This window comes from Suricata suricatta, chromosome 2 (assembly GCF_006229205.1).
Source record: "Suricata suricatta isolate VVHF042 chromosome 2, meerkat_22Aug2017_6uvM2_HiC, whole genome shotgun sequence".
Taxonomy (NCBI): domain Eukaryota; kingdom Metazoa; phylum Chordata; class Mammalia; order Carnivora; family Herpestidae; genus Suricata; species Suricata suricatta.
In genome coordinates this window covers 6,175,737-6,195,555 of record NC_043701.1, presented here as the reverse complement: position 1 = coordinate 6,195,555, position 19,819 = coordinate 6,175,737, and the positions used below count along the sequence as shown (strand labels likewise).

Sequence of the window (19,819 nt, the reverse complement as noted above, 5' to 3'; positions counted from 1 at the left end):
CCAGGGATGCCTGAGAACCAGAGCCGGGCAGCAGGGTCTGAGCTCAGCTCCTGGCAGACCCTGGAACCTGGAGAGACGGTGATGGGGCCCTGTGACAACTGGTGAGCCAAGAGGAGCAGGGAGGGAGTGGGCTGCAGAGCTGCGCAGTGGGGGCTCCGGCGGGAGCTGCCCAGGGCCCTGTCTTCTGAAGCCCCCTTCCCCTTCGTCCCCAGCACCTGTGTGGAGGGCATCCTGCAGTGCCAGGAGGTGCCCGGCTGCCCTGGGCCCGGGACGTGGGGCTCCTGGGGCCCCTGGGAGGACTGCAGTGTGTCATGTGGGGGAGGGGAGCAGCTCCGCTCCCGGAGGTGCGCCCGGCCCCCCTGCCCTGGGCCTTCCCGCCAGAGCCGAACCTGCCGCACCCAGGTCTGCAGAGGTGAGCCCCGGCCCGGGGTCTGCCCTTGACCGATTCCCCTGTTGGCCTCTGATGCTCACTCACAGATGCCGATGACCTCTTCCATCCTGTCCCCCTACACTGCCCTTTCCCGGGGCCAATGATGGGCACAGGGAGGAGGAAGTAGCCAGATGCAGAGAGGGGGGCCTGCAGGAGGATGCGACCTTGGCCCTGAGGGGCACAACCCAGGGAGGGTATTGTCTGCACAATTGGGGAGCCATGGGAATTGGGTACTGGGGTGAGTAAGCAGGCGCTGGGGTGGGAGCAGAAGTAGCCATGGAGGGCAGTGCAAGCCAGAGCTGGGCACTGATGCGAGTGTCGCCCCAGAGGCCGGCTGCCCGGCTGGACGTCTGTACCGAGAATGCCGGCCCGGCGAAGGGTGTCCCTTCTCCTGCGCCCACGTCACTCGCCAGATGGGCTGCTTCTCCACTGGCTGCGAAGAAGGCTGCCACTGCCCCGAGGGCACCTTCCAGCATCGCCTGTCCTGTGTCCAGGTCAGGACCCACTCAGCAGGCAGCCCAAGACCCTCCCCTCCCCTCCCCTGCCTTTCCTCCCTCTCCCCTGCAGCTGCTCACCCTGCAGACCCTGTGGCCTCTGCACAGCTCCCCGCTTCCTCGTGCGACCCCGGACAAGCCTGGGCCTGTGAGGCTGTCTGTGTGAGTCAGGCGGGGGTCGGGCTCCCAGAGCAGACAGCTGAGGCCATGCAGGCTCTGGATGTCGCCGCTTCCCTGGAATGGGGAGCTTGTCTGGGTGCTAGCTCTTCAGCTGCCGCTGTCCCTGGCTCTCAGCTCCAACGTGGAGACACACATGACTGAGTTGTGGCCAGATGCCCCCTTTGGCTTCTTGATGCCCAGCAGCTGGCTGCAAAGGGCAGTGGCCCCCCACGCCGGGCAGGCTACGGCAGGCCATCCTGGGTCCTCGCGGCCCCTTCCCCTGCCCGCCCCTGTGGGGAAGTGACCCAGCCTCCACTCTGTCTGCCCCAGACTCCTTGCCGCCCGCTGTGGGGTCTGGACAGCAGGCCGGGGCCACCTCCGCCCTGCTGAGCTCTGCATCCCCGTGGGGATTTCCTTCCCAGTCTTTAATCCTAATCTTGAAGCCGGCGTCCAGTGGCTTCCCCCACTGGTCCCATCTGCTTGACTGAGAGCTGGTGATGCTGCGTGAGCCCCAGGGAAGGAAAGGGACGTGCCAAGTCCCTTAGTGCGCCCTCCAAGTCCTGCCTCCTGGGGGCCTCCCCGGGCCCCGCAAGTGTCCCAGCTGAGCCCAGTATGCAGGAAAGCGCCTGGCCATTATAGGTCTAGCTCAGAGGCCACTAGGCTCTCACATTCACACCCCTGCCTCAGGGAAACGGACCCATTTGCTCCAGGGAATGCTCTTCTCGGGCCCAGAGCCCTCCTGAAACCTCACATGCCCTCCCCACTTCCCCTCGTCCAAGGGGGCATGGAGGGCTGGCACCTGACCTGTGCAATTGCCCTTCCTCCTCCCTCCCACCCCGCCAGGAGTGCCCCTGCGTGATGACCGCCTTGCTGCTGCAGGAGCTGGGGGCTGCCGACATGGACCCGGGGGCTCGCCCACCCATTTGGGGAGAGGGCGGTCAGCCCCTTGGGCCTGGAGATGAGCTGGGCTCAGGCCAGACCCTCCATACGGGCTGCAGCAACTGGTGAGGGGGACGGTGAGGGTTGGGGGAGAAATTTGGAGTCAAGGGCGGGGCATTGGCTGCCGTGCTCCTGCCAGGCCCGGCCCGGGGAACCTTGTCTCTGTCTCCCTGCTCTGTGGGGTGGAGGTGCTTGCCAACGCCCCTTTCTCCCAGGGTCCGTCCTGCCCAGCCCCTCACCCCCATGCCCCTTCCCCAGCTCCTGCGTGCATGGGAAGCTGTCTTGCTCCGTGGGCGACTGCTCCAAGGCCACTGATGGCTTCAGTCCCTGGGGGCCATGGGGCCCGTGCTCCCGCTCCTGCGGTGGGCTGGGCACCCGCACCCGCAGCCGCCAGTGTGTGCCGGCCTCGCTCGCCCCGGGCAGCCAGGGCTGCCGAGGGCCCCGCCAGGAGCTCAAGTACTGCCCCAGCCCAGCCTGCCCAGGTGAGGGAAGCGGGAGGGGAGGGTCTGGCTGGCCACATACCCCTCCACCCTCCCTTCGTCCTTCCCTGTCTTTGCCCATCCGAGTTGCTGTCTCTGGATCTCTCTCCTTCACCTGCTAGCTCTGCGTGTCTCTTCTATTCAGGTACCACCACCGTTTCTGGAGCTCTTGCCAAATGCACCCTTCTGTGTGTGCTAGGAGGGTAGTGAGGACTCTGACCTTGGAATCCAGGGCTCAGATAACCCACTTCAGCGTGTGGTGGGCCCTGTCAGAGGGCACACATGCTGTGGAAGATTGGGAAGGTTGAGAATCTCCTAGAGGGTCAATGTAGGAGGGCTTCCTGAGGGAGGCAGCAGGTGGGGCTTGAGGAGGGAGAGGACTTGGACAATCATTGGAGGGGAAGGAATGCCAGGTAGCAGGAGCGGCTTGAGCCAAGGAAGTACTGTGCTGGGGCCCAGAGGGTCCATGGGAGACCAAGCTGACGGAGGGGCGATGGGTGTGGAACTTGGCCACCAGCCTCAGCTTTGGTCCTGGCGCAGCGCAGGCCCAGAAGCATTCTGAGCAGGGTTCTCCTTTGGCACAGGAGCTGAAGAGTCCACCCCGGAGCCAGTGACAAGCCTTCCAGGTAGCCCAGACCCCTTGGGTCCGGGCCCCAGACTTCCTGCACCCCTGCACAAGGCCTCCCTTTGGGAAGAACAAACCCAGGACTTCCTCCCTTCCTGGCCCTGCTTCCTGGGAGGCCAGGAGCCCAGGGTTGACTCTCAGGCGAGATGCCCCTCCCTCCTGTCCCCTCAGGCGGCTGGGGCCCGTGGTCTCCGTGGTCCCCCTGCTCTCGCACCTGCACAGACCCTGCTTACCCTGCTTGGCGTGGCCGCACTCGCCTCTGCCTGGCAAACTGCACAGCGGGGGACACGTCACAGGAGCGCCCTTGCAACCTGCCCGCCTGCACAGGTGCACCTTCTGGTATTGACCTTTGACCCTGACCTATGTCCGAACTGTGGCCTTCCCCTCTAATCCCAGCATCCTCCCTCGAACTGCTCATTCTGACTCCCGGCCCTTGTCCAGCCCCCAGCATCTAAAACCCTGAGAGCAAATCCTGAGCTCTCTCCCCATCATTTAATCGTGGATCCGTGTGCGACTCTGGACACGGGGCCAGCCTGGTCGCTGTTGGGGAGCCCCTGCCAACACCAGCAAATCCTGACTTGTGTGTGGACTGAGCCCTCCCCCCAAATCCCCATCCAAACCCCTCAATACCCTGTGAGTCTGGAGACACCGAGGCCTGGTTGCCACAGCCCCACTAGAGCCAGTGTCAGACCCGAAGCAGGAGCCCCAAGGTCTGGATGAGGTCACGGCTCCTCCTGGCAGATGAGGGGGTGTGCACTTGAGCTGAGGTAGGGGGGAGTCAGGGAGGGCTCCAGCTCAGCTTTGTTTGGTCCTGTCCTGGCCCGCAGAGCTGCCCCTGTGCCCCGGCCCTGGCTGCGTGGCCGGGAACTGTTCCTGGACCGCCTGGGCCCCGTGGGAACCTTGCTCCCGAAGCTGTGGGGCAGGCCAGCAGCGCCGTCTGCGGGCGTACCGCCCCCCGGGGCCCGGCGGGCACTGGTGCCCTGACATCCTCACTGCATACCAGGAGCTCCGCTTCTGCAGCCTGTGGGCTTGCCCAGGTGAGGCGGGCTGCTGGGGGCCAGGGCACACCCTTCCCTGGCATCACATGCCCCTGTGGGGCTGCCGTCTTTGCACACGACCCCGCCCCAGGCTCTTGGGAGGTTGGGGGCCCTCCAGCTGCCTGAGCCACATCCTTCACCTGGCCCTTCTCTTTTCCACGCAGTGCCTGGAGGCTGGTCACGCTGGAGCCCCTGGTCCTGGTGTGACCGGAGCTGTGGGGGGGGCCGGGCCCTGAGGAGCCGCAGCTGCTCCAGCCCCCCGCCCAAGAACGGGGGTGCCCCCTGTGTGGGGGAGAGGCACCACGTGCGGCTCTGCAATCCCGGGCCCTGTGGTAAGGCGAGGGGGAGGGAGATGTCCCGCACAGCTCTTCCCACCCCTACCTCTACTTTGGTTCACAAGGTGACGCCTTGTGATGGAGACGCTCACTGGCCAGCTGAGAAAACCCTGAGGCGCAAGGGGGTGGACGGTGGCATCTGGGCACGGGGCGAGGACCTGCCGGGGTGAGCTGCCCACCCCCAGCCCGCACTGGAGCTCATTCTCAGTCTTGCCCCTCGTCCCGTTCCTGAACCGCCCAGCCCCGTCAAGGTTTTCGGAGGACTTGAGGGTTATGGTCGTGAGTGCACCTGTGCCTGGGCTGAGCCAGACCGGCTCCTCCCAGCTCCAGCTCCTTCCGAGCTCACGGACCCCATGGACCTTGGCCACTCTAGGGCCTTCCACCTAGACATCCCCACCCACGTCCCCTCCAGGTGAACACAAGGGAGCCACGTAGGTGAGCATGGGGGCTCTTTAGATGCACAAACTTAGTCCAGCTCAACAACACTTAGTGGGTGCCAGACCAGGTGCCGGGAACCCCCAGGTAGGTGAGAGGAACTCCCTGTCACTCAGAATGTCCCAATCCCAGGCCCCCCCAAAGCCCCATGTTTCCCAGGGCACCAGCGCGGGGAGAAAGACGGGAGTGCATCTTTGAGGAGGTAAGACAGTTCCCAGGCAGGCAGGCCGAGGGCTGCGGGTGCTCGGGGCCCTCTTGACTCGGGTCTTCCCCATCTGCTCAGAGCAGGGCTGCCCACCAGGCATGCAGATGAACAGCTGTGCCAACCGCTGCCCCCGCCGCTGCTCAGACCTCCAGGAGGGGGTCGTGTGTCAGGACGGCCAGGCCTGCCAGCCGGGCTGCCGCTGCTCTGACGGTGGGTGCTGCCCTGGTCCGTCGGCGCGTCACAGTGGCTCAGTGGGAAGGCGGCTGGGGCCCCGGGTGCCCGCACCGCTCTGGAGGGCTGCCTCCCCGCAGGCTTTCTGGAGCAGGACGGAGGCTGTGTGCCCATCGGGCACTGCGAGTGCACGGATGCCCAGGGCCATGGCTGGGCACCAGGGAGCCAGCACCGGGAGGCCTGCAGCACCTGCACCTGCCGGGCCGGGCGGCTCTCCTGCATGGCTCAGCCCTGCCCGCCACCTGCCTACTGCGCCTGGAGCCGCTGGTCAACCTGGAGCCCCTGCAGCCGCTCGTGTGGGTCCGGAGGGCAGCAGAGTCGCTTCCGGTGTGTATGGGGCTCGGCCAGTGTCACCTCCTGCAGTCCCAGTCTGCCATGCCTGGACACCTCCCCCCTCTCCGATGCAGAGCTCCTGCCCCTGGAGGGGCAAACCCGCTCTGAGCCCTGGCCCTACCTTTGTCCCTGGTCATCCTTATCTTACTTCAGCCGCCTCCGCGCCCACCCCAGGCTTTCCCGTCTGGTGTCCCGCCAGGAGGTGGAGGAGTGAGGACCAGCCCTGGGCCATCACTCACCTTCCGTGCCCCGGGCCCCACGCAGGTCCTCCACGTCTGGCTCGTGGGCTCCAGAGTGCCGGGAGGAGCAGTCCCAGAGCCAGCCCTGCCCTCAGCCCCCATGCCCACCCCTGTGCCTGCACGGTGCCCGCCTCCACACCTTGGGGGACAGCTGGCTGCAGGGCGAGTGCCAGCAGTGGTGAGCCTGGGGCAGAGGCGGGGGCAGGGGGGGGTTGGTAGGTGACAGCATTCCTGAGTCAGGCTCCTCCCCTCAGCTCCTGCACCCCGGAGGGCATCATATGCGAAGACATCGAGTGTGCAGGTCTGGGGTTACACCCCGCTCCCACCTCCGCCCACCTGTGTTTGCTGTGTGTCTCATACTTCCCTCCCACCCCTACTTCCCACCACCACCCCCTGTGCCATGGAGGTCCCGACCAGCCATCGGGACCTCCTCTGACCTCACCTGTGCCCTCCCACAGTACCTGGGGCTTGGACGCTGTGGTCCCCCTGGTCCGAATGCCCCGTCTCCTGTGGAGGTGGAAACCAGGTTCGCACCCGGGTCTGCATGGCCTCAGCCTCTCACCGCAGTGGGGCCCCCTGTCTGGGCCCTGGCACCCAGACCCAGCGCTGTGGATGGCAGCCTTGTCTGGGGCGGCTGGACGCCTGCTCCTGGGGTCCCTGGGGGCCCTGTTCCCGCAGCTGCGGCCCTGGCCTGGCCTCCCGCTCTGGGTCCTGCCCCTGCCCACTGGCCAGAGCCGACCCCACCTGCAATGGCACCTTCCTGCACCAGGACACCCGGGCCTGCTACCCAGGGCCCTGCCTGGGTGAGTGTGCACAGGAGAGGTACAGGGAGTAGCATGTTTTCCCAAACCCCAGATGGTCCTCCCAAGATGCAGATCTAGCCCCCTGATATTTTATCTCCTCTCTTTCCTCTTCCCGCCATTTTCCTCTGAGCTTTTTGGGATGTGACCCTCGCTGCTAGGGGACAGGGAGCACAGTGAATTAGGACTTGTGTGAATTCTTGGCTCCCTTTTGCCCTTTTACTGTGCAGGGTGTTGGCCAGGGCTGGGATGATATCAGAGGGGAGGGGAAGGGCAGGGAGGGAGGGGAGAGGCTGGCGGGGTCTGGCTGGCATCCCCCCACCTTGGTCCCCAGAGGAATGCGTCTGGAGCAGCTGGAGCAGCTGGACGCGGTGCTCCTGTCGGGTGCTGGTCCAGCAGCGCTACCGGCACCAGGGAGCGGCGCCTGGAGGGGCGGGGGCGGGCCCCCCCTGCACACGACTGGATGGCCACTTCCGGCCTTGCCCCGTCGGCAACTGCTCTGGTGAGGCCCTGGGAGCAGGAGGCCAGAGAGGGGATCCCTGGAGCGAGCCCCCAGGCCCTCAGGGCGGCCGCCCTTGCCTGCACTGACCCCCGATCTCAGCAGCCCCATGCCTCGCCTGCCTCACCCTCAGCTACGGTCTCATCCCCGCCCCCCTAGCTCTTCTGTGATCTCCCCACTTTGTAGCTGCAGGCTTTGTCCACCTGCAGCCGCTCCCAGGTGCAGAAGGTCTTGCCCGCCTCTCGTGGCCACCCTCCAGCTCTTCTCCCCTGCCTCCCATCTGCTAACCTCTGGAGCGCCTGCCAGGCCCCCTCGCTCCCTGAAGGCCCCGTCCTCCATGCAGCTACCTGGCTCTCCAAGGCGCCACTGTCATGACCCTTCCCTAGAGACACCTGCAGGGGCCCAGTGGGTGCTAGATGGGGCAGCACGGGTCCGTCCTTCCCGGCAGCCTGGGGCCAGGCTTGCACTCTTACAAGGAGGCCCCAAGGGGCCTTGATGGGGCCGTGCGCTACGTGCTCCAGGTTTGGGAGGCGCAGGGCATCTTTGGGCTGCCCCCCCCACCAGCCTGCTGGCCTCTCTTCCCCAACAGAGGACAGCTGCACGCCTCCCTTTGAGTTCCGGGCCTGCGGCTCCCCCTGTGCTGGGCTCTGTGCCACCCACCTGAGCCGCCGGCTCTGCCAGGACCTGCCGCCCTGCCAGCCTGGCTGCTACTGCCCCGAGGTGAGGGGTGGAGCCAGAGAGACGCCCCAGGAGAAGGGGGTCTCTGCCCACCCCTGCACCTCTCTCTGCGATGCCTGTGGTGACGACCCTCCCCACGGTGCCTCTTAAGAGCCCCTCACCGTCTGCCTCATGCCCGTGTGCCCACACATTCGCTCAGCTATGTGCCTGTGAGCAGACCCAGCCCTGGTGCTAGGGTGCAGAGGTGGCCGCCACACAGCTCTGTCCCTATGTCCCCTTCTGCGCAGGGGCTGCTGGAGCAGGCTGGGGGCTGCATTCCCCCGGAACAGTGTAACTGCCTGCACATCACAGAAGGCGGGGCCGAGGTGACTCTCACTCCTGGGGACCGTCTGCAGCTGGGCTGCAAAGAGTGGTGAGTTTGGCGGTGGGGGGGGGTGCGCGGAGGCAGCGTCAGAGGGCTGGGGCCAGGGAATGTGGGGGGAAGGTGGCCCCAAAGGTAAATCGCCCAGGCCCGGGCCCAACCCCAACCTCATCCTGCTCCAAATGAGCCCAGAGCTCAGGCCACCCCTACATAAGCCCCCCCCCCACCGCTCTGGCCTGAGTATGGTTTCCCCGGTCCTACCCTGACCACCCCCCTCCCACAGCGAATGCCGGCGCGGGGAGCTGCAGTGCACCGGCCAGGGCTGTCAAGGTAACGCTGGGCTGGAGACACCCACCATCCCCATTTTCCCAGGACTGGGGAGTTTCCTGGGTCTAGGATCAGGACAGCCCCAGACAAACCAGGACGGCTGGTCACCCTCCCCCTGGCCCCCCCGCAGCAACCTCCTGCAGCCTTTCCTGTTTCCAGCTTCTCCTGGTCATAACTGGGTCTCCTCGCTCCCCATCCACTGAGGCTTGGGGGCTCAGGGAGGGTCACAAGAAGGGTGCCCACTCGCTGCCCTTCCTAGGTCTTCTTCCTCTGAGCGGGTGGTCCGAGTGGTCCCCCTGTGGGCCCTGCCTGCCCCCTGGTGTGCTGGCCCCCGCCTCCAGGACTGCCCTAGAGGACCGCCCATCTCAGCACCCAACTGGCCTCTCCCCGACCTTGGCCCCCTTGCTGGCTTCGGAGCAGCACCGCCATCGCCTCTGTTTGGACCCGGAGACGGGGAGGCCGTGGGCTGGGGACCCAGACCTGTGCACTGCACCCCTCAGCCAGCAACGCCTCTGCCCGGACCCTAGGGCCTGCCAGGGTAATACGGAGGGCCAGAGACCAACCGGGCAGGAGGGAGCCTGAAGTGAGAGTGGAGGGAGAGGTACCTGGCCAGGTCGAGCTGGGCCAGGTTGTTTATTTTGGTCCTGTTTACCCCCAGGGCTTGTGGGATTGGCAAGATTTGGGGATCTGGTGCTGGGTGGGGCCGCCTGCAGCCGCTGAAAGGGGAGGAAGGGGGCTCAAGATGCTCAGGGCCTAACAGAGCTGGAGCCCAAGGACTTAGGGTGGGAGCAAGATGCAGGGGGGAGGTGGGCTGGGTGCTGACTTCCATTTTATCTCTCCAGACTTATGCCAGTGGGGCCCTTGGGGGCCCTGGAGCCCCTGCCAGGTGTCCTGCAGTGGGGGTTTCCGGCTACGCTGGAGGGAGGCAGGGGGGCCCCCTGGAGGAGGCTGCAGGGGGCCGTGGGCTCAGACTGAGAGCTGCAACGTGGGGCCCTGCCCAGGTAACCCCCATCCCGGCATCTGGAGGCGGGGCCACGGGCTGTAACTCAGGAGGCAGCACCTGGCGAGGGTGTGGCCTCAGCTCCTGGAGGCGTGGCTGGAGGGCGGCTGCTGTCCTGGGGGCCCAAAAGTCCATCCCCAGCACATCCCCTATCTTCTGGTCCTCAGGGGAGAGCTGCGAAGCCCAGGACACCGTGCCCACCCCTGACTGTGCCAACCAGTGCCCTAGAAGCTGTGTGGACCTCTGGGACCGCGTGCAGTGTCTGCAGGGACCCTGCCGCCCAGGTGGCCAGGCCACGCCCACAGCCCAGCCTAGGAACCCTGGGGCCTCAGACCACAGCAGCCTACCTCGCTATCCCCTCCTTTCAGACAGCATGTGACCTGCGGGCGGGGGCGTGCTACAGGGTCAGAGGTTATAGGGCAGCAAAGGGGATCCTTGGGTCACTTTCAGAAACCAGGTAGGGGTTCTGCATAGAGCGAGCCTTACCCAAAATGGGCTTCCTCTGTGAGGATGTCCTCAGGCAGCCTCACGGTTCCTGGGGTGGGGCCCACACAGGGTGGGCCAGAGCGACTCCCTCTTGTGCTCCAGCAGTGGAAACAGTGTGGAGACCGTCAGGTGGGGCCTGGGGGGCTGGGGGGCTGGGGTAGGGGAGGGTGCTCCCGTGTGAGCCCGAGGCTTTGGACCCCATCTGGCTGCCAGAGGGCTCCCTTATGTGTGTCCTCCCCACCCCCATCAGGCTGCCGCTGCCCCCCTGGCCGACTGGTGCAGGATGGGCGCTGCGTGCCCATCTCCTCCTGCCGCTGTGGCCTCCCCAGCCCCAATGCCTCATGGGTTGTGGCCCCAGCAGAGGTGGTACAGCTGGACTGCAAAAACTGGTATGGCTGCCCCCTGGTGGCCAAGCAGGGGATGGGCGCTTTAGGTGGGACGCTGGGGACAGGTCAGGGTGTGGGCATTACCGGCAGGCAAAGTTTCTGTTCACCTTGACTTGTGCCCTTGATCCCTGTCCCCAGTACCTGTACCAACGGATCCCTGGTGTGCCCACACCATGAGTGCCCAGTCCTTGGGCCTTGGTCCGCCTGGAGCAGCTGCTCCGCTCCCTGCGGTGGGGGCTTCAGGGAGCGACATCGGAGCTGTGAGGAGGGTCCTGTGGGGGTGCCATGCCAGGCCCAGGACACAGAGCAGCAGGAATGTAACCCCCAGCCCTGCCCTGGTGAGCACCTGGGGTGGGGGGTGGGGGGTATCTCCCTTCCCTCCAGTGCTGCTGCTGAGCTCAGCTGGCGTCCGGCAGGGCGGGTGGAGGGGCCAAGGCCGTCCTCTCCCTGGGACCTCATCTCACCATTGGTGCGCTTCCCCCCAGAGTGCCCGCCTGGCCAGGTGCTCCGTGCCTGTGCCACTTCGTGCCCACGCCTCTGCTCGCATCTGCAGCCTGATGCCCTCTGTGCGCAGGAGCCCTGCCGGCCTGGCTGTGGCTGCCCCGAGGGGCAGGTACGTGCAGTGCACTGACTGCCGAGGCGGGGGGCAGTTGGGAGGCAGAGAACGGGTGGTATGAGTGTAACCGAGCCTGCACTGCCCTGTCGCAGCTGCTGCACAATGGCACGTGTGTGCCCCCTGTGGCGTGCCCCTGCACCCAGATCTCTCTGCCCTGGGGCCTGACCTTGACCCTTGAAGAGCAGGCCCGGGAGCTGCCCCCAGGAACTGAGCTCATCAGGAACTGCACGCGCTGGTAAGGGCTGGGCAGGGGGGCCTGGAGGGGGGCTGGGGCAGGGAGGGGGTGGAGGGCAGCCTTGCTGAGAATAAGGGTGGGGAGGAGGACACGGGAGGCATCTGAACACGTGCTTCTGTCTTCCCAGTATCTGCCAAGATGGAGCGTTCAGCTGCTCCGCCGCTGACTGTCGTGGTGAGATATGGCTGTCCAGGTCCCTGCTGGGCCTTCCTAAGCCAGGGTGGGGTTGGCCCCGGCTGAGGGCAGGGGGTGCTGCCTGCCCTAGGCGGTGGGCTCTCTCAAGAAGCCCCTTCCCTGCTCTGTCCACACTGGTATTGGCGGCGGTCCCGTGAGCACAGAGTAGGGTTGTGAGCGATGCAGGAAGCGGAGGGCTCTTTCCCTGCGGATGAGGAAGCAAAGACAGATGGTGAACTAAAGTAGGACCCTTGTCTGACAGTCCCCAGGCAGGGGTGTCTGCCCTGAGTCAACAGGCATTGGCTAAGGGTTCACAGGTGCCCAGCTCGGGCACACTGGGCTCTATGGGTTCAGAGACACACGGGCCTGCTGAGCCCTGGGCAGCCCCAGTCTGGCTGCTGAGAGCTAGCTCACCCACCAGGACAGGCAGGGACAGGAAGGAGACAGTTTCAGTGTCTGGCCAGCAGGCTGCACCCACAGGACCGGAAATCGGTGCCACAAATGGAGAGGTCAGGGTGGACAGGACTGGCCAGGGGAGGCTTCCTGGAAAACGCCAGAGTCGAGCTAGGCCCTGCTAGTATTTGTAAGGTGGATACGAGCAGACAGGCATGTTTGGAGGCTTAGAATTCCAGGGGCTGCTGGGGTCACGTGGGCAGCACTGGGAAGGGAGGAGGGGCTCTAGGGGTGCCTGGTGTGGCAGGGGAGAGAATCGAGGCTGAACCCAGGGCTGACCTGAGTGGTGGTGGGGGGGTCTTCCCTGGCAGAGTGCCCCTCCGGGGAAGTGTGGCAGCAGGTGGCCCTGGGGCCCTGCGAGCGGACGTGCCGGGATCTCAATGCCACGGACACCCAGGGAAGCTGCCGTGCGGGGCAGGCCCCGGGCTGTGTGTGCCAGCATGGACACTTCCGTAGCCAGGCGGGCCCCTGCGTGCCTGCAGACCACTGCGAGTGCTGGCACCAGGGGCGTCCCCACCCGGTGAGACACGGCAGCCCCTCGGGGCCACCCAGTCCTCCCCCTACCCCGACCCCTTCCACGGGCTCCTCTCCCTCGCTAGGGCCTGCAGCAGCGGGCAGCTCGGCCACGGGCCATCGCCCATCACACGGGGACAGTCTCAGGGCCCCATCAGCCCACCTCCCTCCTGAGACTCTTGTCGCCGACTTAGTCTCTGGCCGCTGTCCTGACTAGGCCCCCAGGCTGGTTTCGGGGATGGGGCGGTAGCACAGACAAGTGGCAGAGATGCAGGTGGAGAAGGAACGGAGGCTCTCCCCTACTCTCCCCAGCCTGGATCCGAATGGCAGGAGGCCTGTGAGAGCTGCCGCTGCCTCCATGGGCGGAGTGTCTGCACCGAGCGCTGCCCACTCTTCACCTGTGCCCAGGTACCCACCTGTAGTCCTGCTGCTGTCCTTCCTGGGTCCCTCCCCAGAGGCTGCTGTCAGGGTCGTGAGCAGGCAGTGCCACGGCCCTGGGGTCATCCTCCTGAGTGCGCCGGGGACCACTCCCTCTGCAGGGCGAGGTGAGCGTGAAGGAGCCGGGGAGCTGCTGTCCCACTTGCCGCCAAGAGACTCCGGGTACGCCGGGGCCCTGGGGCGCTGCCTGCCATGCCTCTCCCTGCTCTGGGCCCTTCTCCCAAACTGCTCCCATGCCCCACCTAGGAGGCCTGCCTTCCCCGGGGCCGCCTAACATGGGGATGAGCAGAGTGGCGACGCCCAGTGCTGCATCATGGCGCCTGGCCACCGCAGCCCCAACAGCCTCAGGTGCCCCTCAGGTCCACAATGTCCCTTTTACCCAGAGTCCCTTCACTGAGCCCCTTTCTCTCTGTCCTGCCCCACCTCCGACGCTCACCTTCTTCCCACAGAGGAGCAGGCAGCCTCCTGCCGGCATCTCACGGAGCTGCGCAACCTCACCAAGGGCGCCTGCTCCTTGGACCAGGTGGAAGTGAGCTACTGCAGTGGGCACTGCCCTTCCAGCATCAACGTCATGCCTGAGGTGAGCAGTGCAGGCCCAGGAGCGTCAGGTCAGCCTGCACCCCCGAGGGGCTGCTACTGCGACCGTAGGTCTGGGCAGAGCCCGGGGGGCATGAGGGACTCAGCTGATCTCAAAGGGGTACAGCTCAGAGCCAAGGGCGAGTTTTCACCAAGGTGGTGGCCTGTACCTGCTGCTTGGCCGTGTGACCCTCAGCAGGGCTTGGGCTCCAAGCCTACTCCAGGCGTCCACCCGGTGCTGTGGGCACAACGGAGCTAAGTCAGGCTCTGACATCACAGCCGTCATATAGCGAGGGAAAACTCTTTGGGACAGGCCTTCTACACACAGCGTTGTCCCCGCCATTCCTGTTCCTGGAAGACAGAGGCACTTTCCTACCTAGTCCTCAGCCCGTGGCCACTCTCTGCTCCCCTGGGTCCCTGTACGTCCAATATTCCCAAATAATGTTTAGATTTGTTAAAACCTAGGAAAGGAGTTAAGAGATTTTTTTCTTCTGGGAGGAAAAGTGAGTGGTTGTGGGATAGAAATCAGATGCAGATTTGTTTTTATTGAAGTACAGTTGACATACAATGTTTCTGTTAGTTTCGGGTGCACAACATAGCGATGCCACAATTCTGTAAATGACACAATGTTCCCCATTCAGTGTTGTTATGTTATTAACTACACTCCCTAGGCTGTACTCTTCATCCCCAGAAGGTTTTTTTAAAAACTGAATCTTTTGTAACTTGGTGTTGTTGAATATCTTACCCGTTTCAAAATAAAACTAAAATGGAATTACACAGAAGTTAAATCAAATGTTCAGTGACACTTATATAGTTATTGTATAGTCGAATAGCAAGAGGGGTCTGGAGTGAGAACTCACTTTGCACTTAGGATCAGAACTGTGCAGTTTAGAGCTTCCCAACTTGCAGCGTCGGAATGCATTAGATCTGTCTGTCCAAGGGGATGGTGAGGCCCTTGGGGTCGGGCTGTATCTCTCCCCTGCTCAAAGCAGCCGTGATGAGCAGTTAAAAGCATTCTCAACGTGCAGGTGCACGCTCCGACGGCTGGGGCTTATGGTGAAGGAGGAGGGCTTCTTGGCGAACGGGAGCTTGATGGCGACACACCCCTCCCTTGCCCGGTGGCCCAGGGCCGAGGAGTGCTGGGCTTTCTCGGGTGGGAAAGGCCAAAAGAGGGAAGGGAGGTGTTTTGGGCAAAGTCGCGCGGCCCCGCCCCAGCTCAGCCACGCCCTCCCGCAGGAGCCTTACTTGCAGAGCCAGTGCGACTGCTGCAGCTACAGCCTGGACCCCGACAGCCCCGTGCGGGTCCTACACCTGCGCTGTCCCGACGGCCACGCGGAGCCCGTGGTGCTGCCCGCCATCCGCAGCTGCCAGTGCAGCGCCTGCCAAGGTGGGTCTGGGCGGGGTCGGGGCCGGGGTGGGCGGGCCGGGGATCTGGGCTGGCCCCCCCGGCGGGGCGGGGGCGGGGGTGGGGGGCTTCCGAAAGGCCCCTGGTTTCCCGAAGCTCAGGGCGTCGTGGGGTTCTTCCTTCATCCGACCCGCTCCATCCCCGGTCTTGGCTTTCTTGTTGGTTTCGTCTTTGATCCAACTCAAGCTTGGGTGTTTGGAGTCGGTCACAGCTGCTTCCTCCCGGCTCATCTGTTTCCTTCCTTGCTGAGGATCCGTGACCTCAGCTTGGCGACCGGGCTGACACTGTGCACAGGCTTGTTGGGGGGCGTTGTGGGAGCGCATGTGTGCAGCGTCTGCCAGGTGCCTGGTTCTTGTTAGGTCCCCGGGCCGCACTGTGGCAGGTGAGAGAGAAACAGGTGCAGGGGCGCTCACAGAGCCCGCGGGGGGCGGGGGGTGGGGCAAGGAGGAGGAGCGCAGGGCAAGAGCTTGCCTTTCTCTGGGCTTTTTCCTAGTGGGTCTTCTTTCCTGCTCCACTGCTCCCCCTCTAGCCGCACCCCTTCCAGGCCTGACCAGTCCCTCTGTGCTAGTGCATCTCCCCCTCATCTGTCCTCCAGGAGGTGATTTCTCAAAGCACTGACAGCTCCGCTGGATGAGGATGCCCATCCTCCCTGGTTCGATCATGAGGCTCAGAGGCACCGACCTCCCCCTCCCATGCCCACCCGTCCACTCCATGCCCTGATACCAGCCCATCCCAAATAAAGTGACATCAGCAGCAAGCCCGTGTGCAGAGTCTACCTCTGGGGACCAGAGGGGAGAGGGAGGTAGGGCAGGTTGGAACCCTGGCCTTGACCTGCACAAAGGCTGCCTTCAGGAGACTTCTGTTAATCTGACGTGCTGGTGAACCTCGGTTTGCACTTCAGCAGGTTGAGTATAAAGTCTGAAGTTTTCTGGTTGTTGGTTCCTGCTGCCCAGTTCGGCCTCTTCCTCCTGCAAAGAGCCCTCTTCCTGGGCGTAGCTGGTTGTAGCTGGTGCTGCCCACCTACACCGCCCTCTCGTGCTTCCTGATGCCATTCCTGGTCACTCAGGGAAGAGTCCAGCCCATGGGTCACACTCCTCACCACGGACACTCAGTGTCCATGTGGGTAATCCATTCAGTTCTCACCCCCTCGCCTACAATGACCTTGCCCTTCACAACTCAGATATTTTCAAACACTTCCAAATATTTACCTATGGATGATGACTTCTGATCCTCCCAGCTTCCTTGCTCCGGTGCCCCACTGCTACCATTTACTTCAGATTCACTGGGCCCACCAGGTTCTCACTTCTCATTGGCTCTCTCCTGTTTCCGCCTCAGGATTCATGGTCCGCATGGTCAGTCTCTGCACATTAGAAGCACCTGGAGAGCTTTTGAAGCCCTACCAGTGCTCAGGCCCCATCCCGAACCCATTAAATCAGACTCTTGGGAGCCTCCTGGATAATTCTGTGTGCACCCAGCTGGAAGTGAGAGCCACCTGTCATTTTAAATCGCTCGAATGCAGCAAGTGCCATCAAATCCCTTGCTTCTTAAACTCTCTTTTACAATTTATTTATTTTGAGAGAGAGAGAGCAGGGGAGGGGAGGGGTGGAGAGAGAGAGGGAGAGAGAGAATCCCGAGCAGGCTCGGAGCTGTAAGTGCAGAGCCCGATGGGGGGCTCGATCCCACAAGCCATGAGATCATGACCTGAGCAGAGATTAGAGCAGGATGCTTAACCAGCTGCGTCTCGGCCCTCCCTCCCGTTGCTTTCTGTCCCCTTCATACTCACCCAGCAGAACTCCAACTCCAATATCTGCCCAAGTTTCAGCTTCTAGACAGAATTTTTCAGATAATCTGTTTTTACTTTTGTTTAAATGTTTTATTTATTTTTGAGAGAGAGAGAGAGAGCATGAGGAGGGGAGAGTCAGAGAGAGGGAGACACAGAATCTGAAGCAGGCTCCAGACTCTGGGCTGTCAGCACAGAGCCTGATGTGGGGATCGAACCCACGAACCATAAGATCATGAGCTGAGCCGAAGCCAGACACTCAACCGACTGAGCCACCCAGGCACCCCTGTTTTTACCTTACATTTGTGATCACAAACCTCAAACATGGCTTTAATTCAATTTGCCCATCCTCCATACTCTGTTTCCTCTTTTCTGCAACCCACTTCCACCCCCTTCATTTTCATGAGATGACATCTCATTGAGAGGTTGTCAGATGGGCGTTCTCTCAGCAAATCTACCAAACAAGCCTACATTGACTCCGTCTTCTCCTTCTTCCATCTTCTTCCCTCGGGGTGTCATCTAGAAGTGTCCCTACCCCTGGAAAGAGCCCTTGGTCCTGTGGTCCTGCCTCCTTGCGTTGCCCGTACTTAACCATCATTTCCCTTTCCATCAACAACAGAAACACGATCTTGTGTCTTACATCGTAGCCTACTATCTTGATTCCACATTTCCCCCCAGACACTGCCTCATCTTTCTGCACCTTTTCATGGGAAAACTTTTTCAGTTACCAACCCTGCTTTCTCAACCACCTCACCTCCAACTTAAAAATTTAAGTTTATTTATTTACTTAGAGAGAGAGAACGAGCACGAGTGGGGGAGGGGCAGAGAGGGAGCTTGAATCCCAAGCAGGCTCTGCACTGACAGCTTGGAGCCCCAAGTGGGTCTCAAACTCAGGAACCATGAGATCATGACCTGAGCTGAAACCAAGAGTTGGAAGCCTAACCGACAGAGCCACCCAGGCGCTCCTCACCTCTCACTTTTAAACCCCCAGGCAAGAATTTGTTATGAGGAGACAGAAATAAGGGCAGAAATATAGCTCTCCGAGGCATATAGAGAGAGGCGTGGCTAGAGCTGAGCTGGGGGCTGGAGACTGGAAAGCCACATGGAGTCTTCTGTTTCGTTTCCGTGTGTCTCATTTCTGCCCTCAGTAACAGACTCCCCCTACCAGTGACTGGCGCCTGCCGGAGGGAGGCCGCTCACAACACACGAAGCTCTGAACGGTCATCTCCCAGACTCTTCTATTGAGATCCTAAACCCCAAAGGGACTATATTTGGAAATAAGGCCTATCCAGAGGTAATTAAGGTGAAGGCTGTAGGATTAGTGTCCCTGTGAGGCACCAAAGAGCTCCCGTGAGCACACTCAGAGAAGAGGTCATGGAAGCACATAGCAAGGTGTCCCCTATACGCCAGGAACAGAAATCTCACCAGAAGCCAAGCACGCTGGCTCCGTGATCGGGGACTTCCAATCTCCAGAACTGTGGGGAAGCAAATTTCTCTATGTTGTTTATGGCAGCCTGAGCTGAGGTCTACGCACATGATTGAACTCTCTCACATTTTTAGCAAAGGTCCTCTTATTGGCCCCTGCATTGAACCGTGGCCAGGAGAGCAGAGTCGTATAATGGAAAGTGGTTCCTTGGGACCTACAGAGGGGTGATAATCAAAATATTCAACAGTCAGTATGGCAATATGTACTAATAAAAACAAATATAAACTGGGGCTCCTGGGTGGCTCAGTCGGTTGAGCATCCCACTTTGGCTCAGGTCATGATCTCGAGGTTTGTGAGCTCGGGTCCCGCATCAGGCTGTGTGCTGATGGCTTGGAGCCTGGAGCCTGCTTCGGATTCTGCGTCTCCTTCTCTCTCTGCCCCTCCCTAGCTCCCTCTCTCTCTCTCTCTCAAAAATAAATAAGACATTAAAAAATTTTTTAAAATATAAACTATATTTGCTTTATTTTTTTATTTAAAACTTTGAATTGTGACATAGGGGCACCTGGGTGACTCAGTCAGGTAAGCATCTGACTTTGGCTCAGGTCATGATCTTGAGGTTCACAAGTTCGAGCTCTGGGTTGGGCTCTGTGCTGACAGCTCAGAGCCCGGAGCCTGCTTCCGATTCTGTGTCTCCTTTTCTCTCTGCCCCTCCCCAACTCATGCCCTATGTCTCTCTCTCTCAAAAAATGAACATTAAAAAAATGAAAGAAAAACAAAACTTCAAATTATGACTTAAAACGCACATATGTAAAAGTACATAAAACATTTTTATAGTTGATTTTACCAACACATTTACAATAATCACTTCTTTACTTTCTGTCATTTTACCCCATGTATACTTAATGGGAGGGCCACAAGGGAGCTTTCTGGAGTGCTGGAAATTTTCTGTGTCTGATCTGAGTGGTGGCTACCTGGTACGCAGGTAAAAACACATCGAGTTATACACTTAAGATTTCTGCACTTTACTGTTTATTATTTGTCCTATTGTTATTACATATGTGACACATATATAATTAATATATTGTTTAGTTTGTAATATATATCTGTGATCAGGCCCCAGGGGTCCCAAACAGACCAAGTTCGGCTGCTGGCCATTGACAAAATTCAAAAACAGGGAGACTAGCGGCAGTGAAACCAGAAAGGAGGCTATTTCAGTGCGGCCAACGCCGGGAAGACAGTGGGCTACCGTCTCAAAGACTGTCTCCAAAGTGCCGAGAATACTTCTGGGTTTATATAAGGAAAATGTGGGGCAAATGTTGCTGGGTACATGCAGGTGGGCAACGAAGCTCAGGCGGATCACTGTCTTGAGCTCAGGCATGTGGGGTCTGGCTGGCTCAGGGCAGTCGTTACTGCGCGAGGGGCTAGTTTTGGACCCCATCACAGGATGCTTTGCCTCAGTTAAGACATAAGCTGCGAAGAACATAAGCAATTAGAAAGTACAGATGGGAAAAAAAAAACCCAAAAGAAAGTAAAGACTGCACTCAAATTAAAGGTGGTTGATGTCCTCTTTCATGTCTTTTTTTTTTTTTTTTAGTATTTACTTATTTCTGAGAAAGAGAGAGAGAGTGTGTATGACAGCAGGGGAGTGGCAGAGAGAGAGGGAGACACAGGCTCCAGGCTCTGAGTTGTCAGCACAGAGCCCGACGTGGGGCTTGAACTCAAGGA

At 61.2% G+C, this 19,819-nt stretch overlaps 1 protein-coding gene across 1 annotated transcript in view; it reads left to right on the top strand.

The window, feature by feature from the left end:
• The window catches only part of LOC115304319 (SCO-spondin-like), a 52,008-nt gene extending 36,363 nt beyond the window's left edge, over positions 1–15,645 (top strand). Inside the window, exons 72-103 of the mRNA XM_029954475.1 lie at positions 5–101; positions 213–412; positions 758–924; positions 1,927–2,087; positions 2,281–2,504; positions 3,086–3,127; positions 3,298–3,453; positions 3,954–4,163; positions 4,328–4,495; positions 5,217–5,348; positions 5,450–5,696; positions 5,967–6,119; positions 6,196–6,242; positions 6,400–6,744; positions 7,076–7,243; positions 7,830–7,960; positions 8,206–8,330; positions 8,563–8,609; positions 8,866–9,144; positions 9,449–9,607; positions 9,774–9,890; positions 10,343–10,481; positions 10,617–10,816; positions 10,964–11,091; positions 11,187–11,329; positions 11,457–11,503; positions 12,268–12,476; positions 12,782–12,877; positions 13,009–13,069; positions 13,357–13,487; positions 14,720–14,870; positions 15,484–15,645. Of these exons, the coding sequence (XP_029810335.1) occupies positions 5–101; positions 213–412; positions 758–924; positions 1,927–2,087; positions 2,281–2,504; positions 3,086–3,127; positions 3,298–3,453; positions 3,954–4,163; positions 4,328–4,495; positions 5,217–5,348; positions 5,450–5,696; positions 5,967–6,119; positions 6,196–6,242; positions 6,400–6,744; positions 7,076–7,243; positions 7,830–7,960; positions 8,206–8,330; positions 8,563–8,609; positions 8,866–9,144; positions 9,449–9,607; positions 9,774–9,890; positions 10,343–10,481; positions 10,617–10,816; positions 10,964–11,091; positions 11,187–11,329; positions 11,457–11,503; positions 12,268–12,476; positions 12,782–12,877; positions 13,009–13,069; positions 13,357–13,487; positions 14,720–14,870; positions 15,484–15,506 (4,703 nt within the window). The 3' untranslated portion in view covers positions 15,507–15,645. The remainder of the gene's footprint in view (positions 1–4; positions 102–212; positions 413–757; positions 925–1,926; positions 2,088–2,280; positions 2,505–3,085; positions 3,128–3,297; positions 3,454–3,953; positions 4,164–4,327; positions 4,496–5,216; positions 5,349–5,449; positions 5,697–5,966; positions 6,120–6,195; positions 6,243–6,399; positions 6,745–7,075; positions 7,244–7,829; positions 7,961–8,205; positions 8,331–8,562; positions 8,610–8,865; positions 9,145–9,448; positions 9,608–9,773; positions 9,891–10,342; positions 10,482–10,616; positions 10,817–10,963; positions 11,092–11,186; positions 11,330–11,456; positions 11,504–12,267; positions 12,477–12,781; positions 12,878–13,008; positions 13,070–13,356; positions 13,488–14,719; positions 14,871–15,483) is intronic.
• The last annotated feature ends 4,174 nt before the right edge of the window (positions 15,646–19,819 follow it).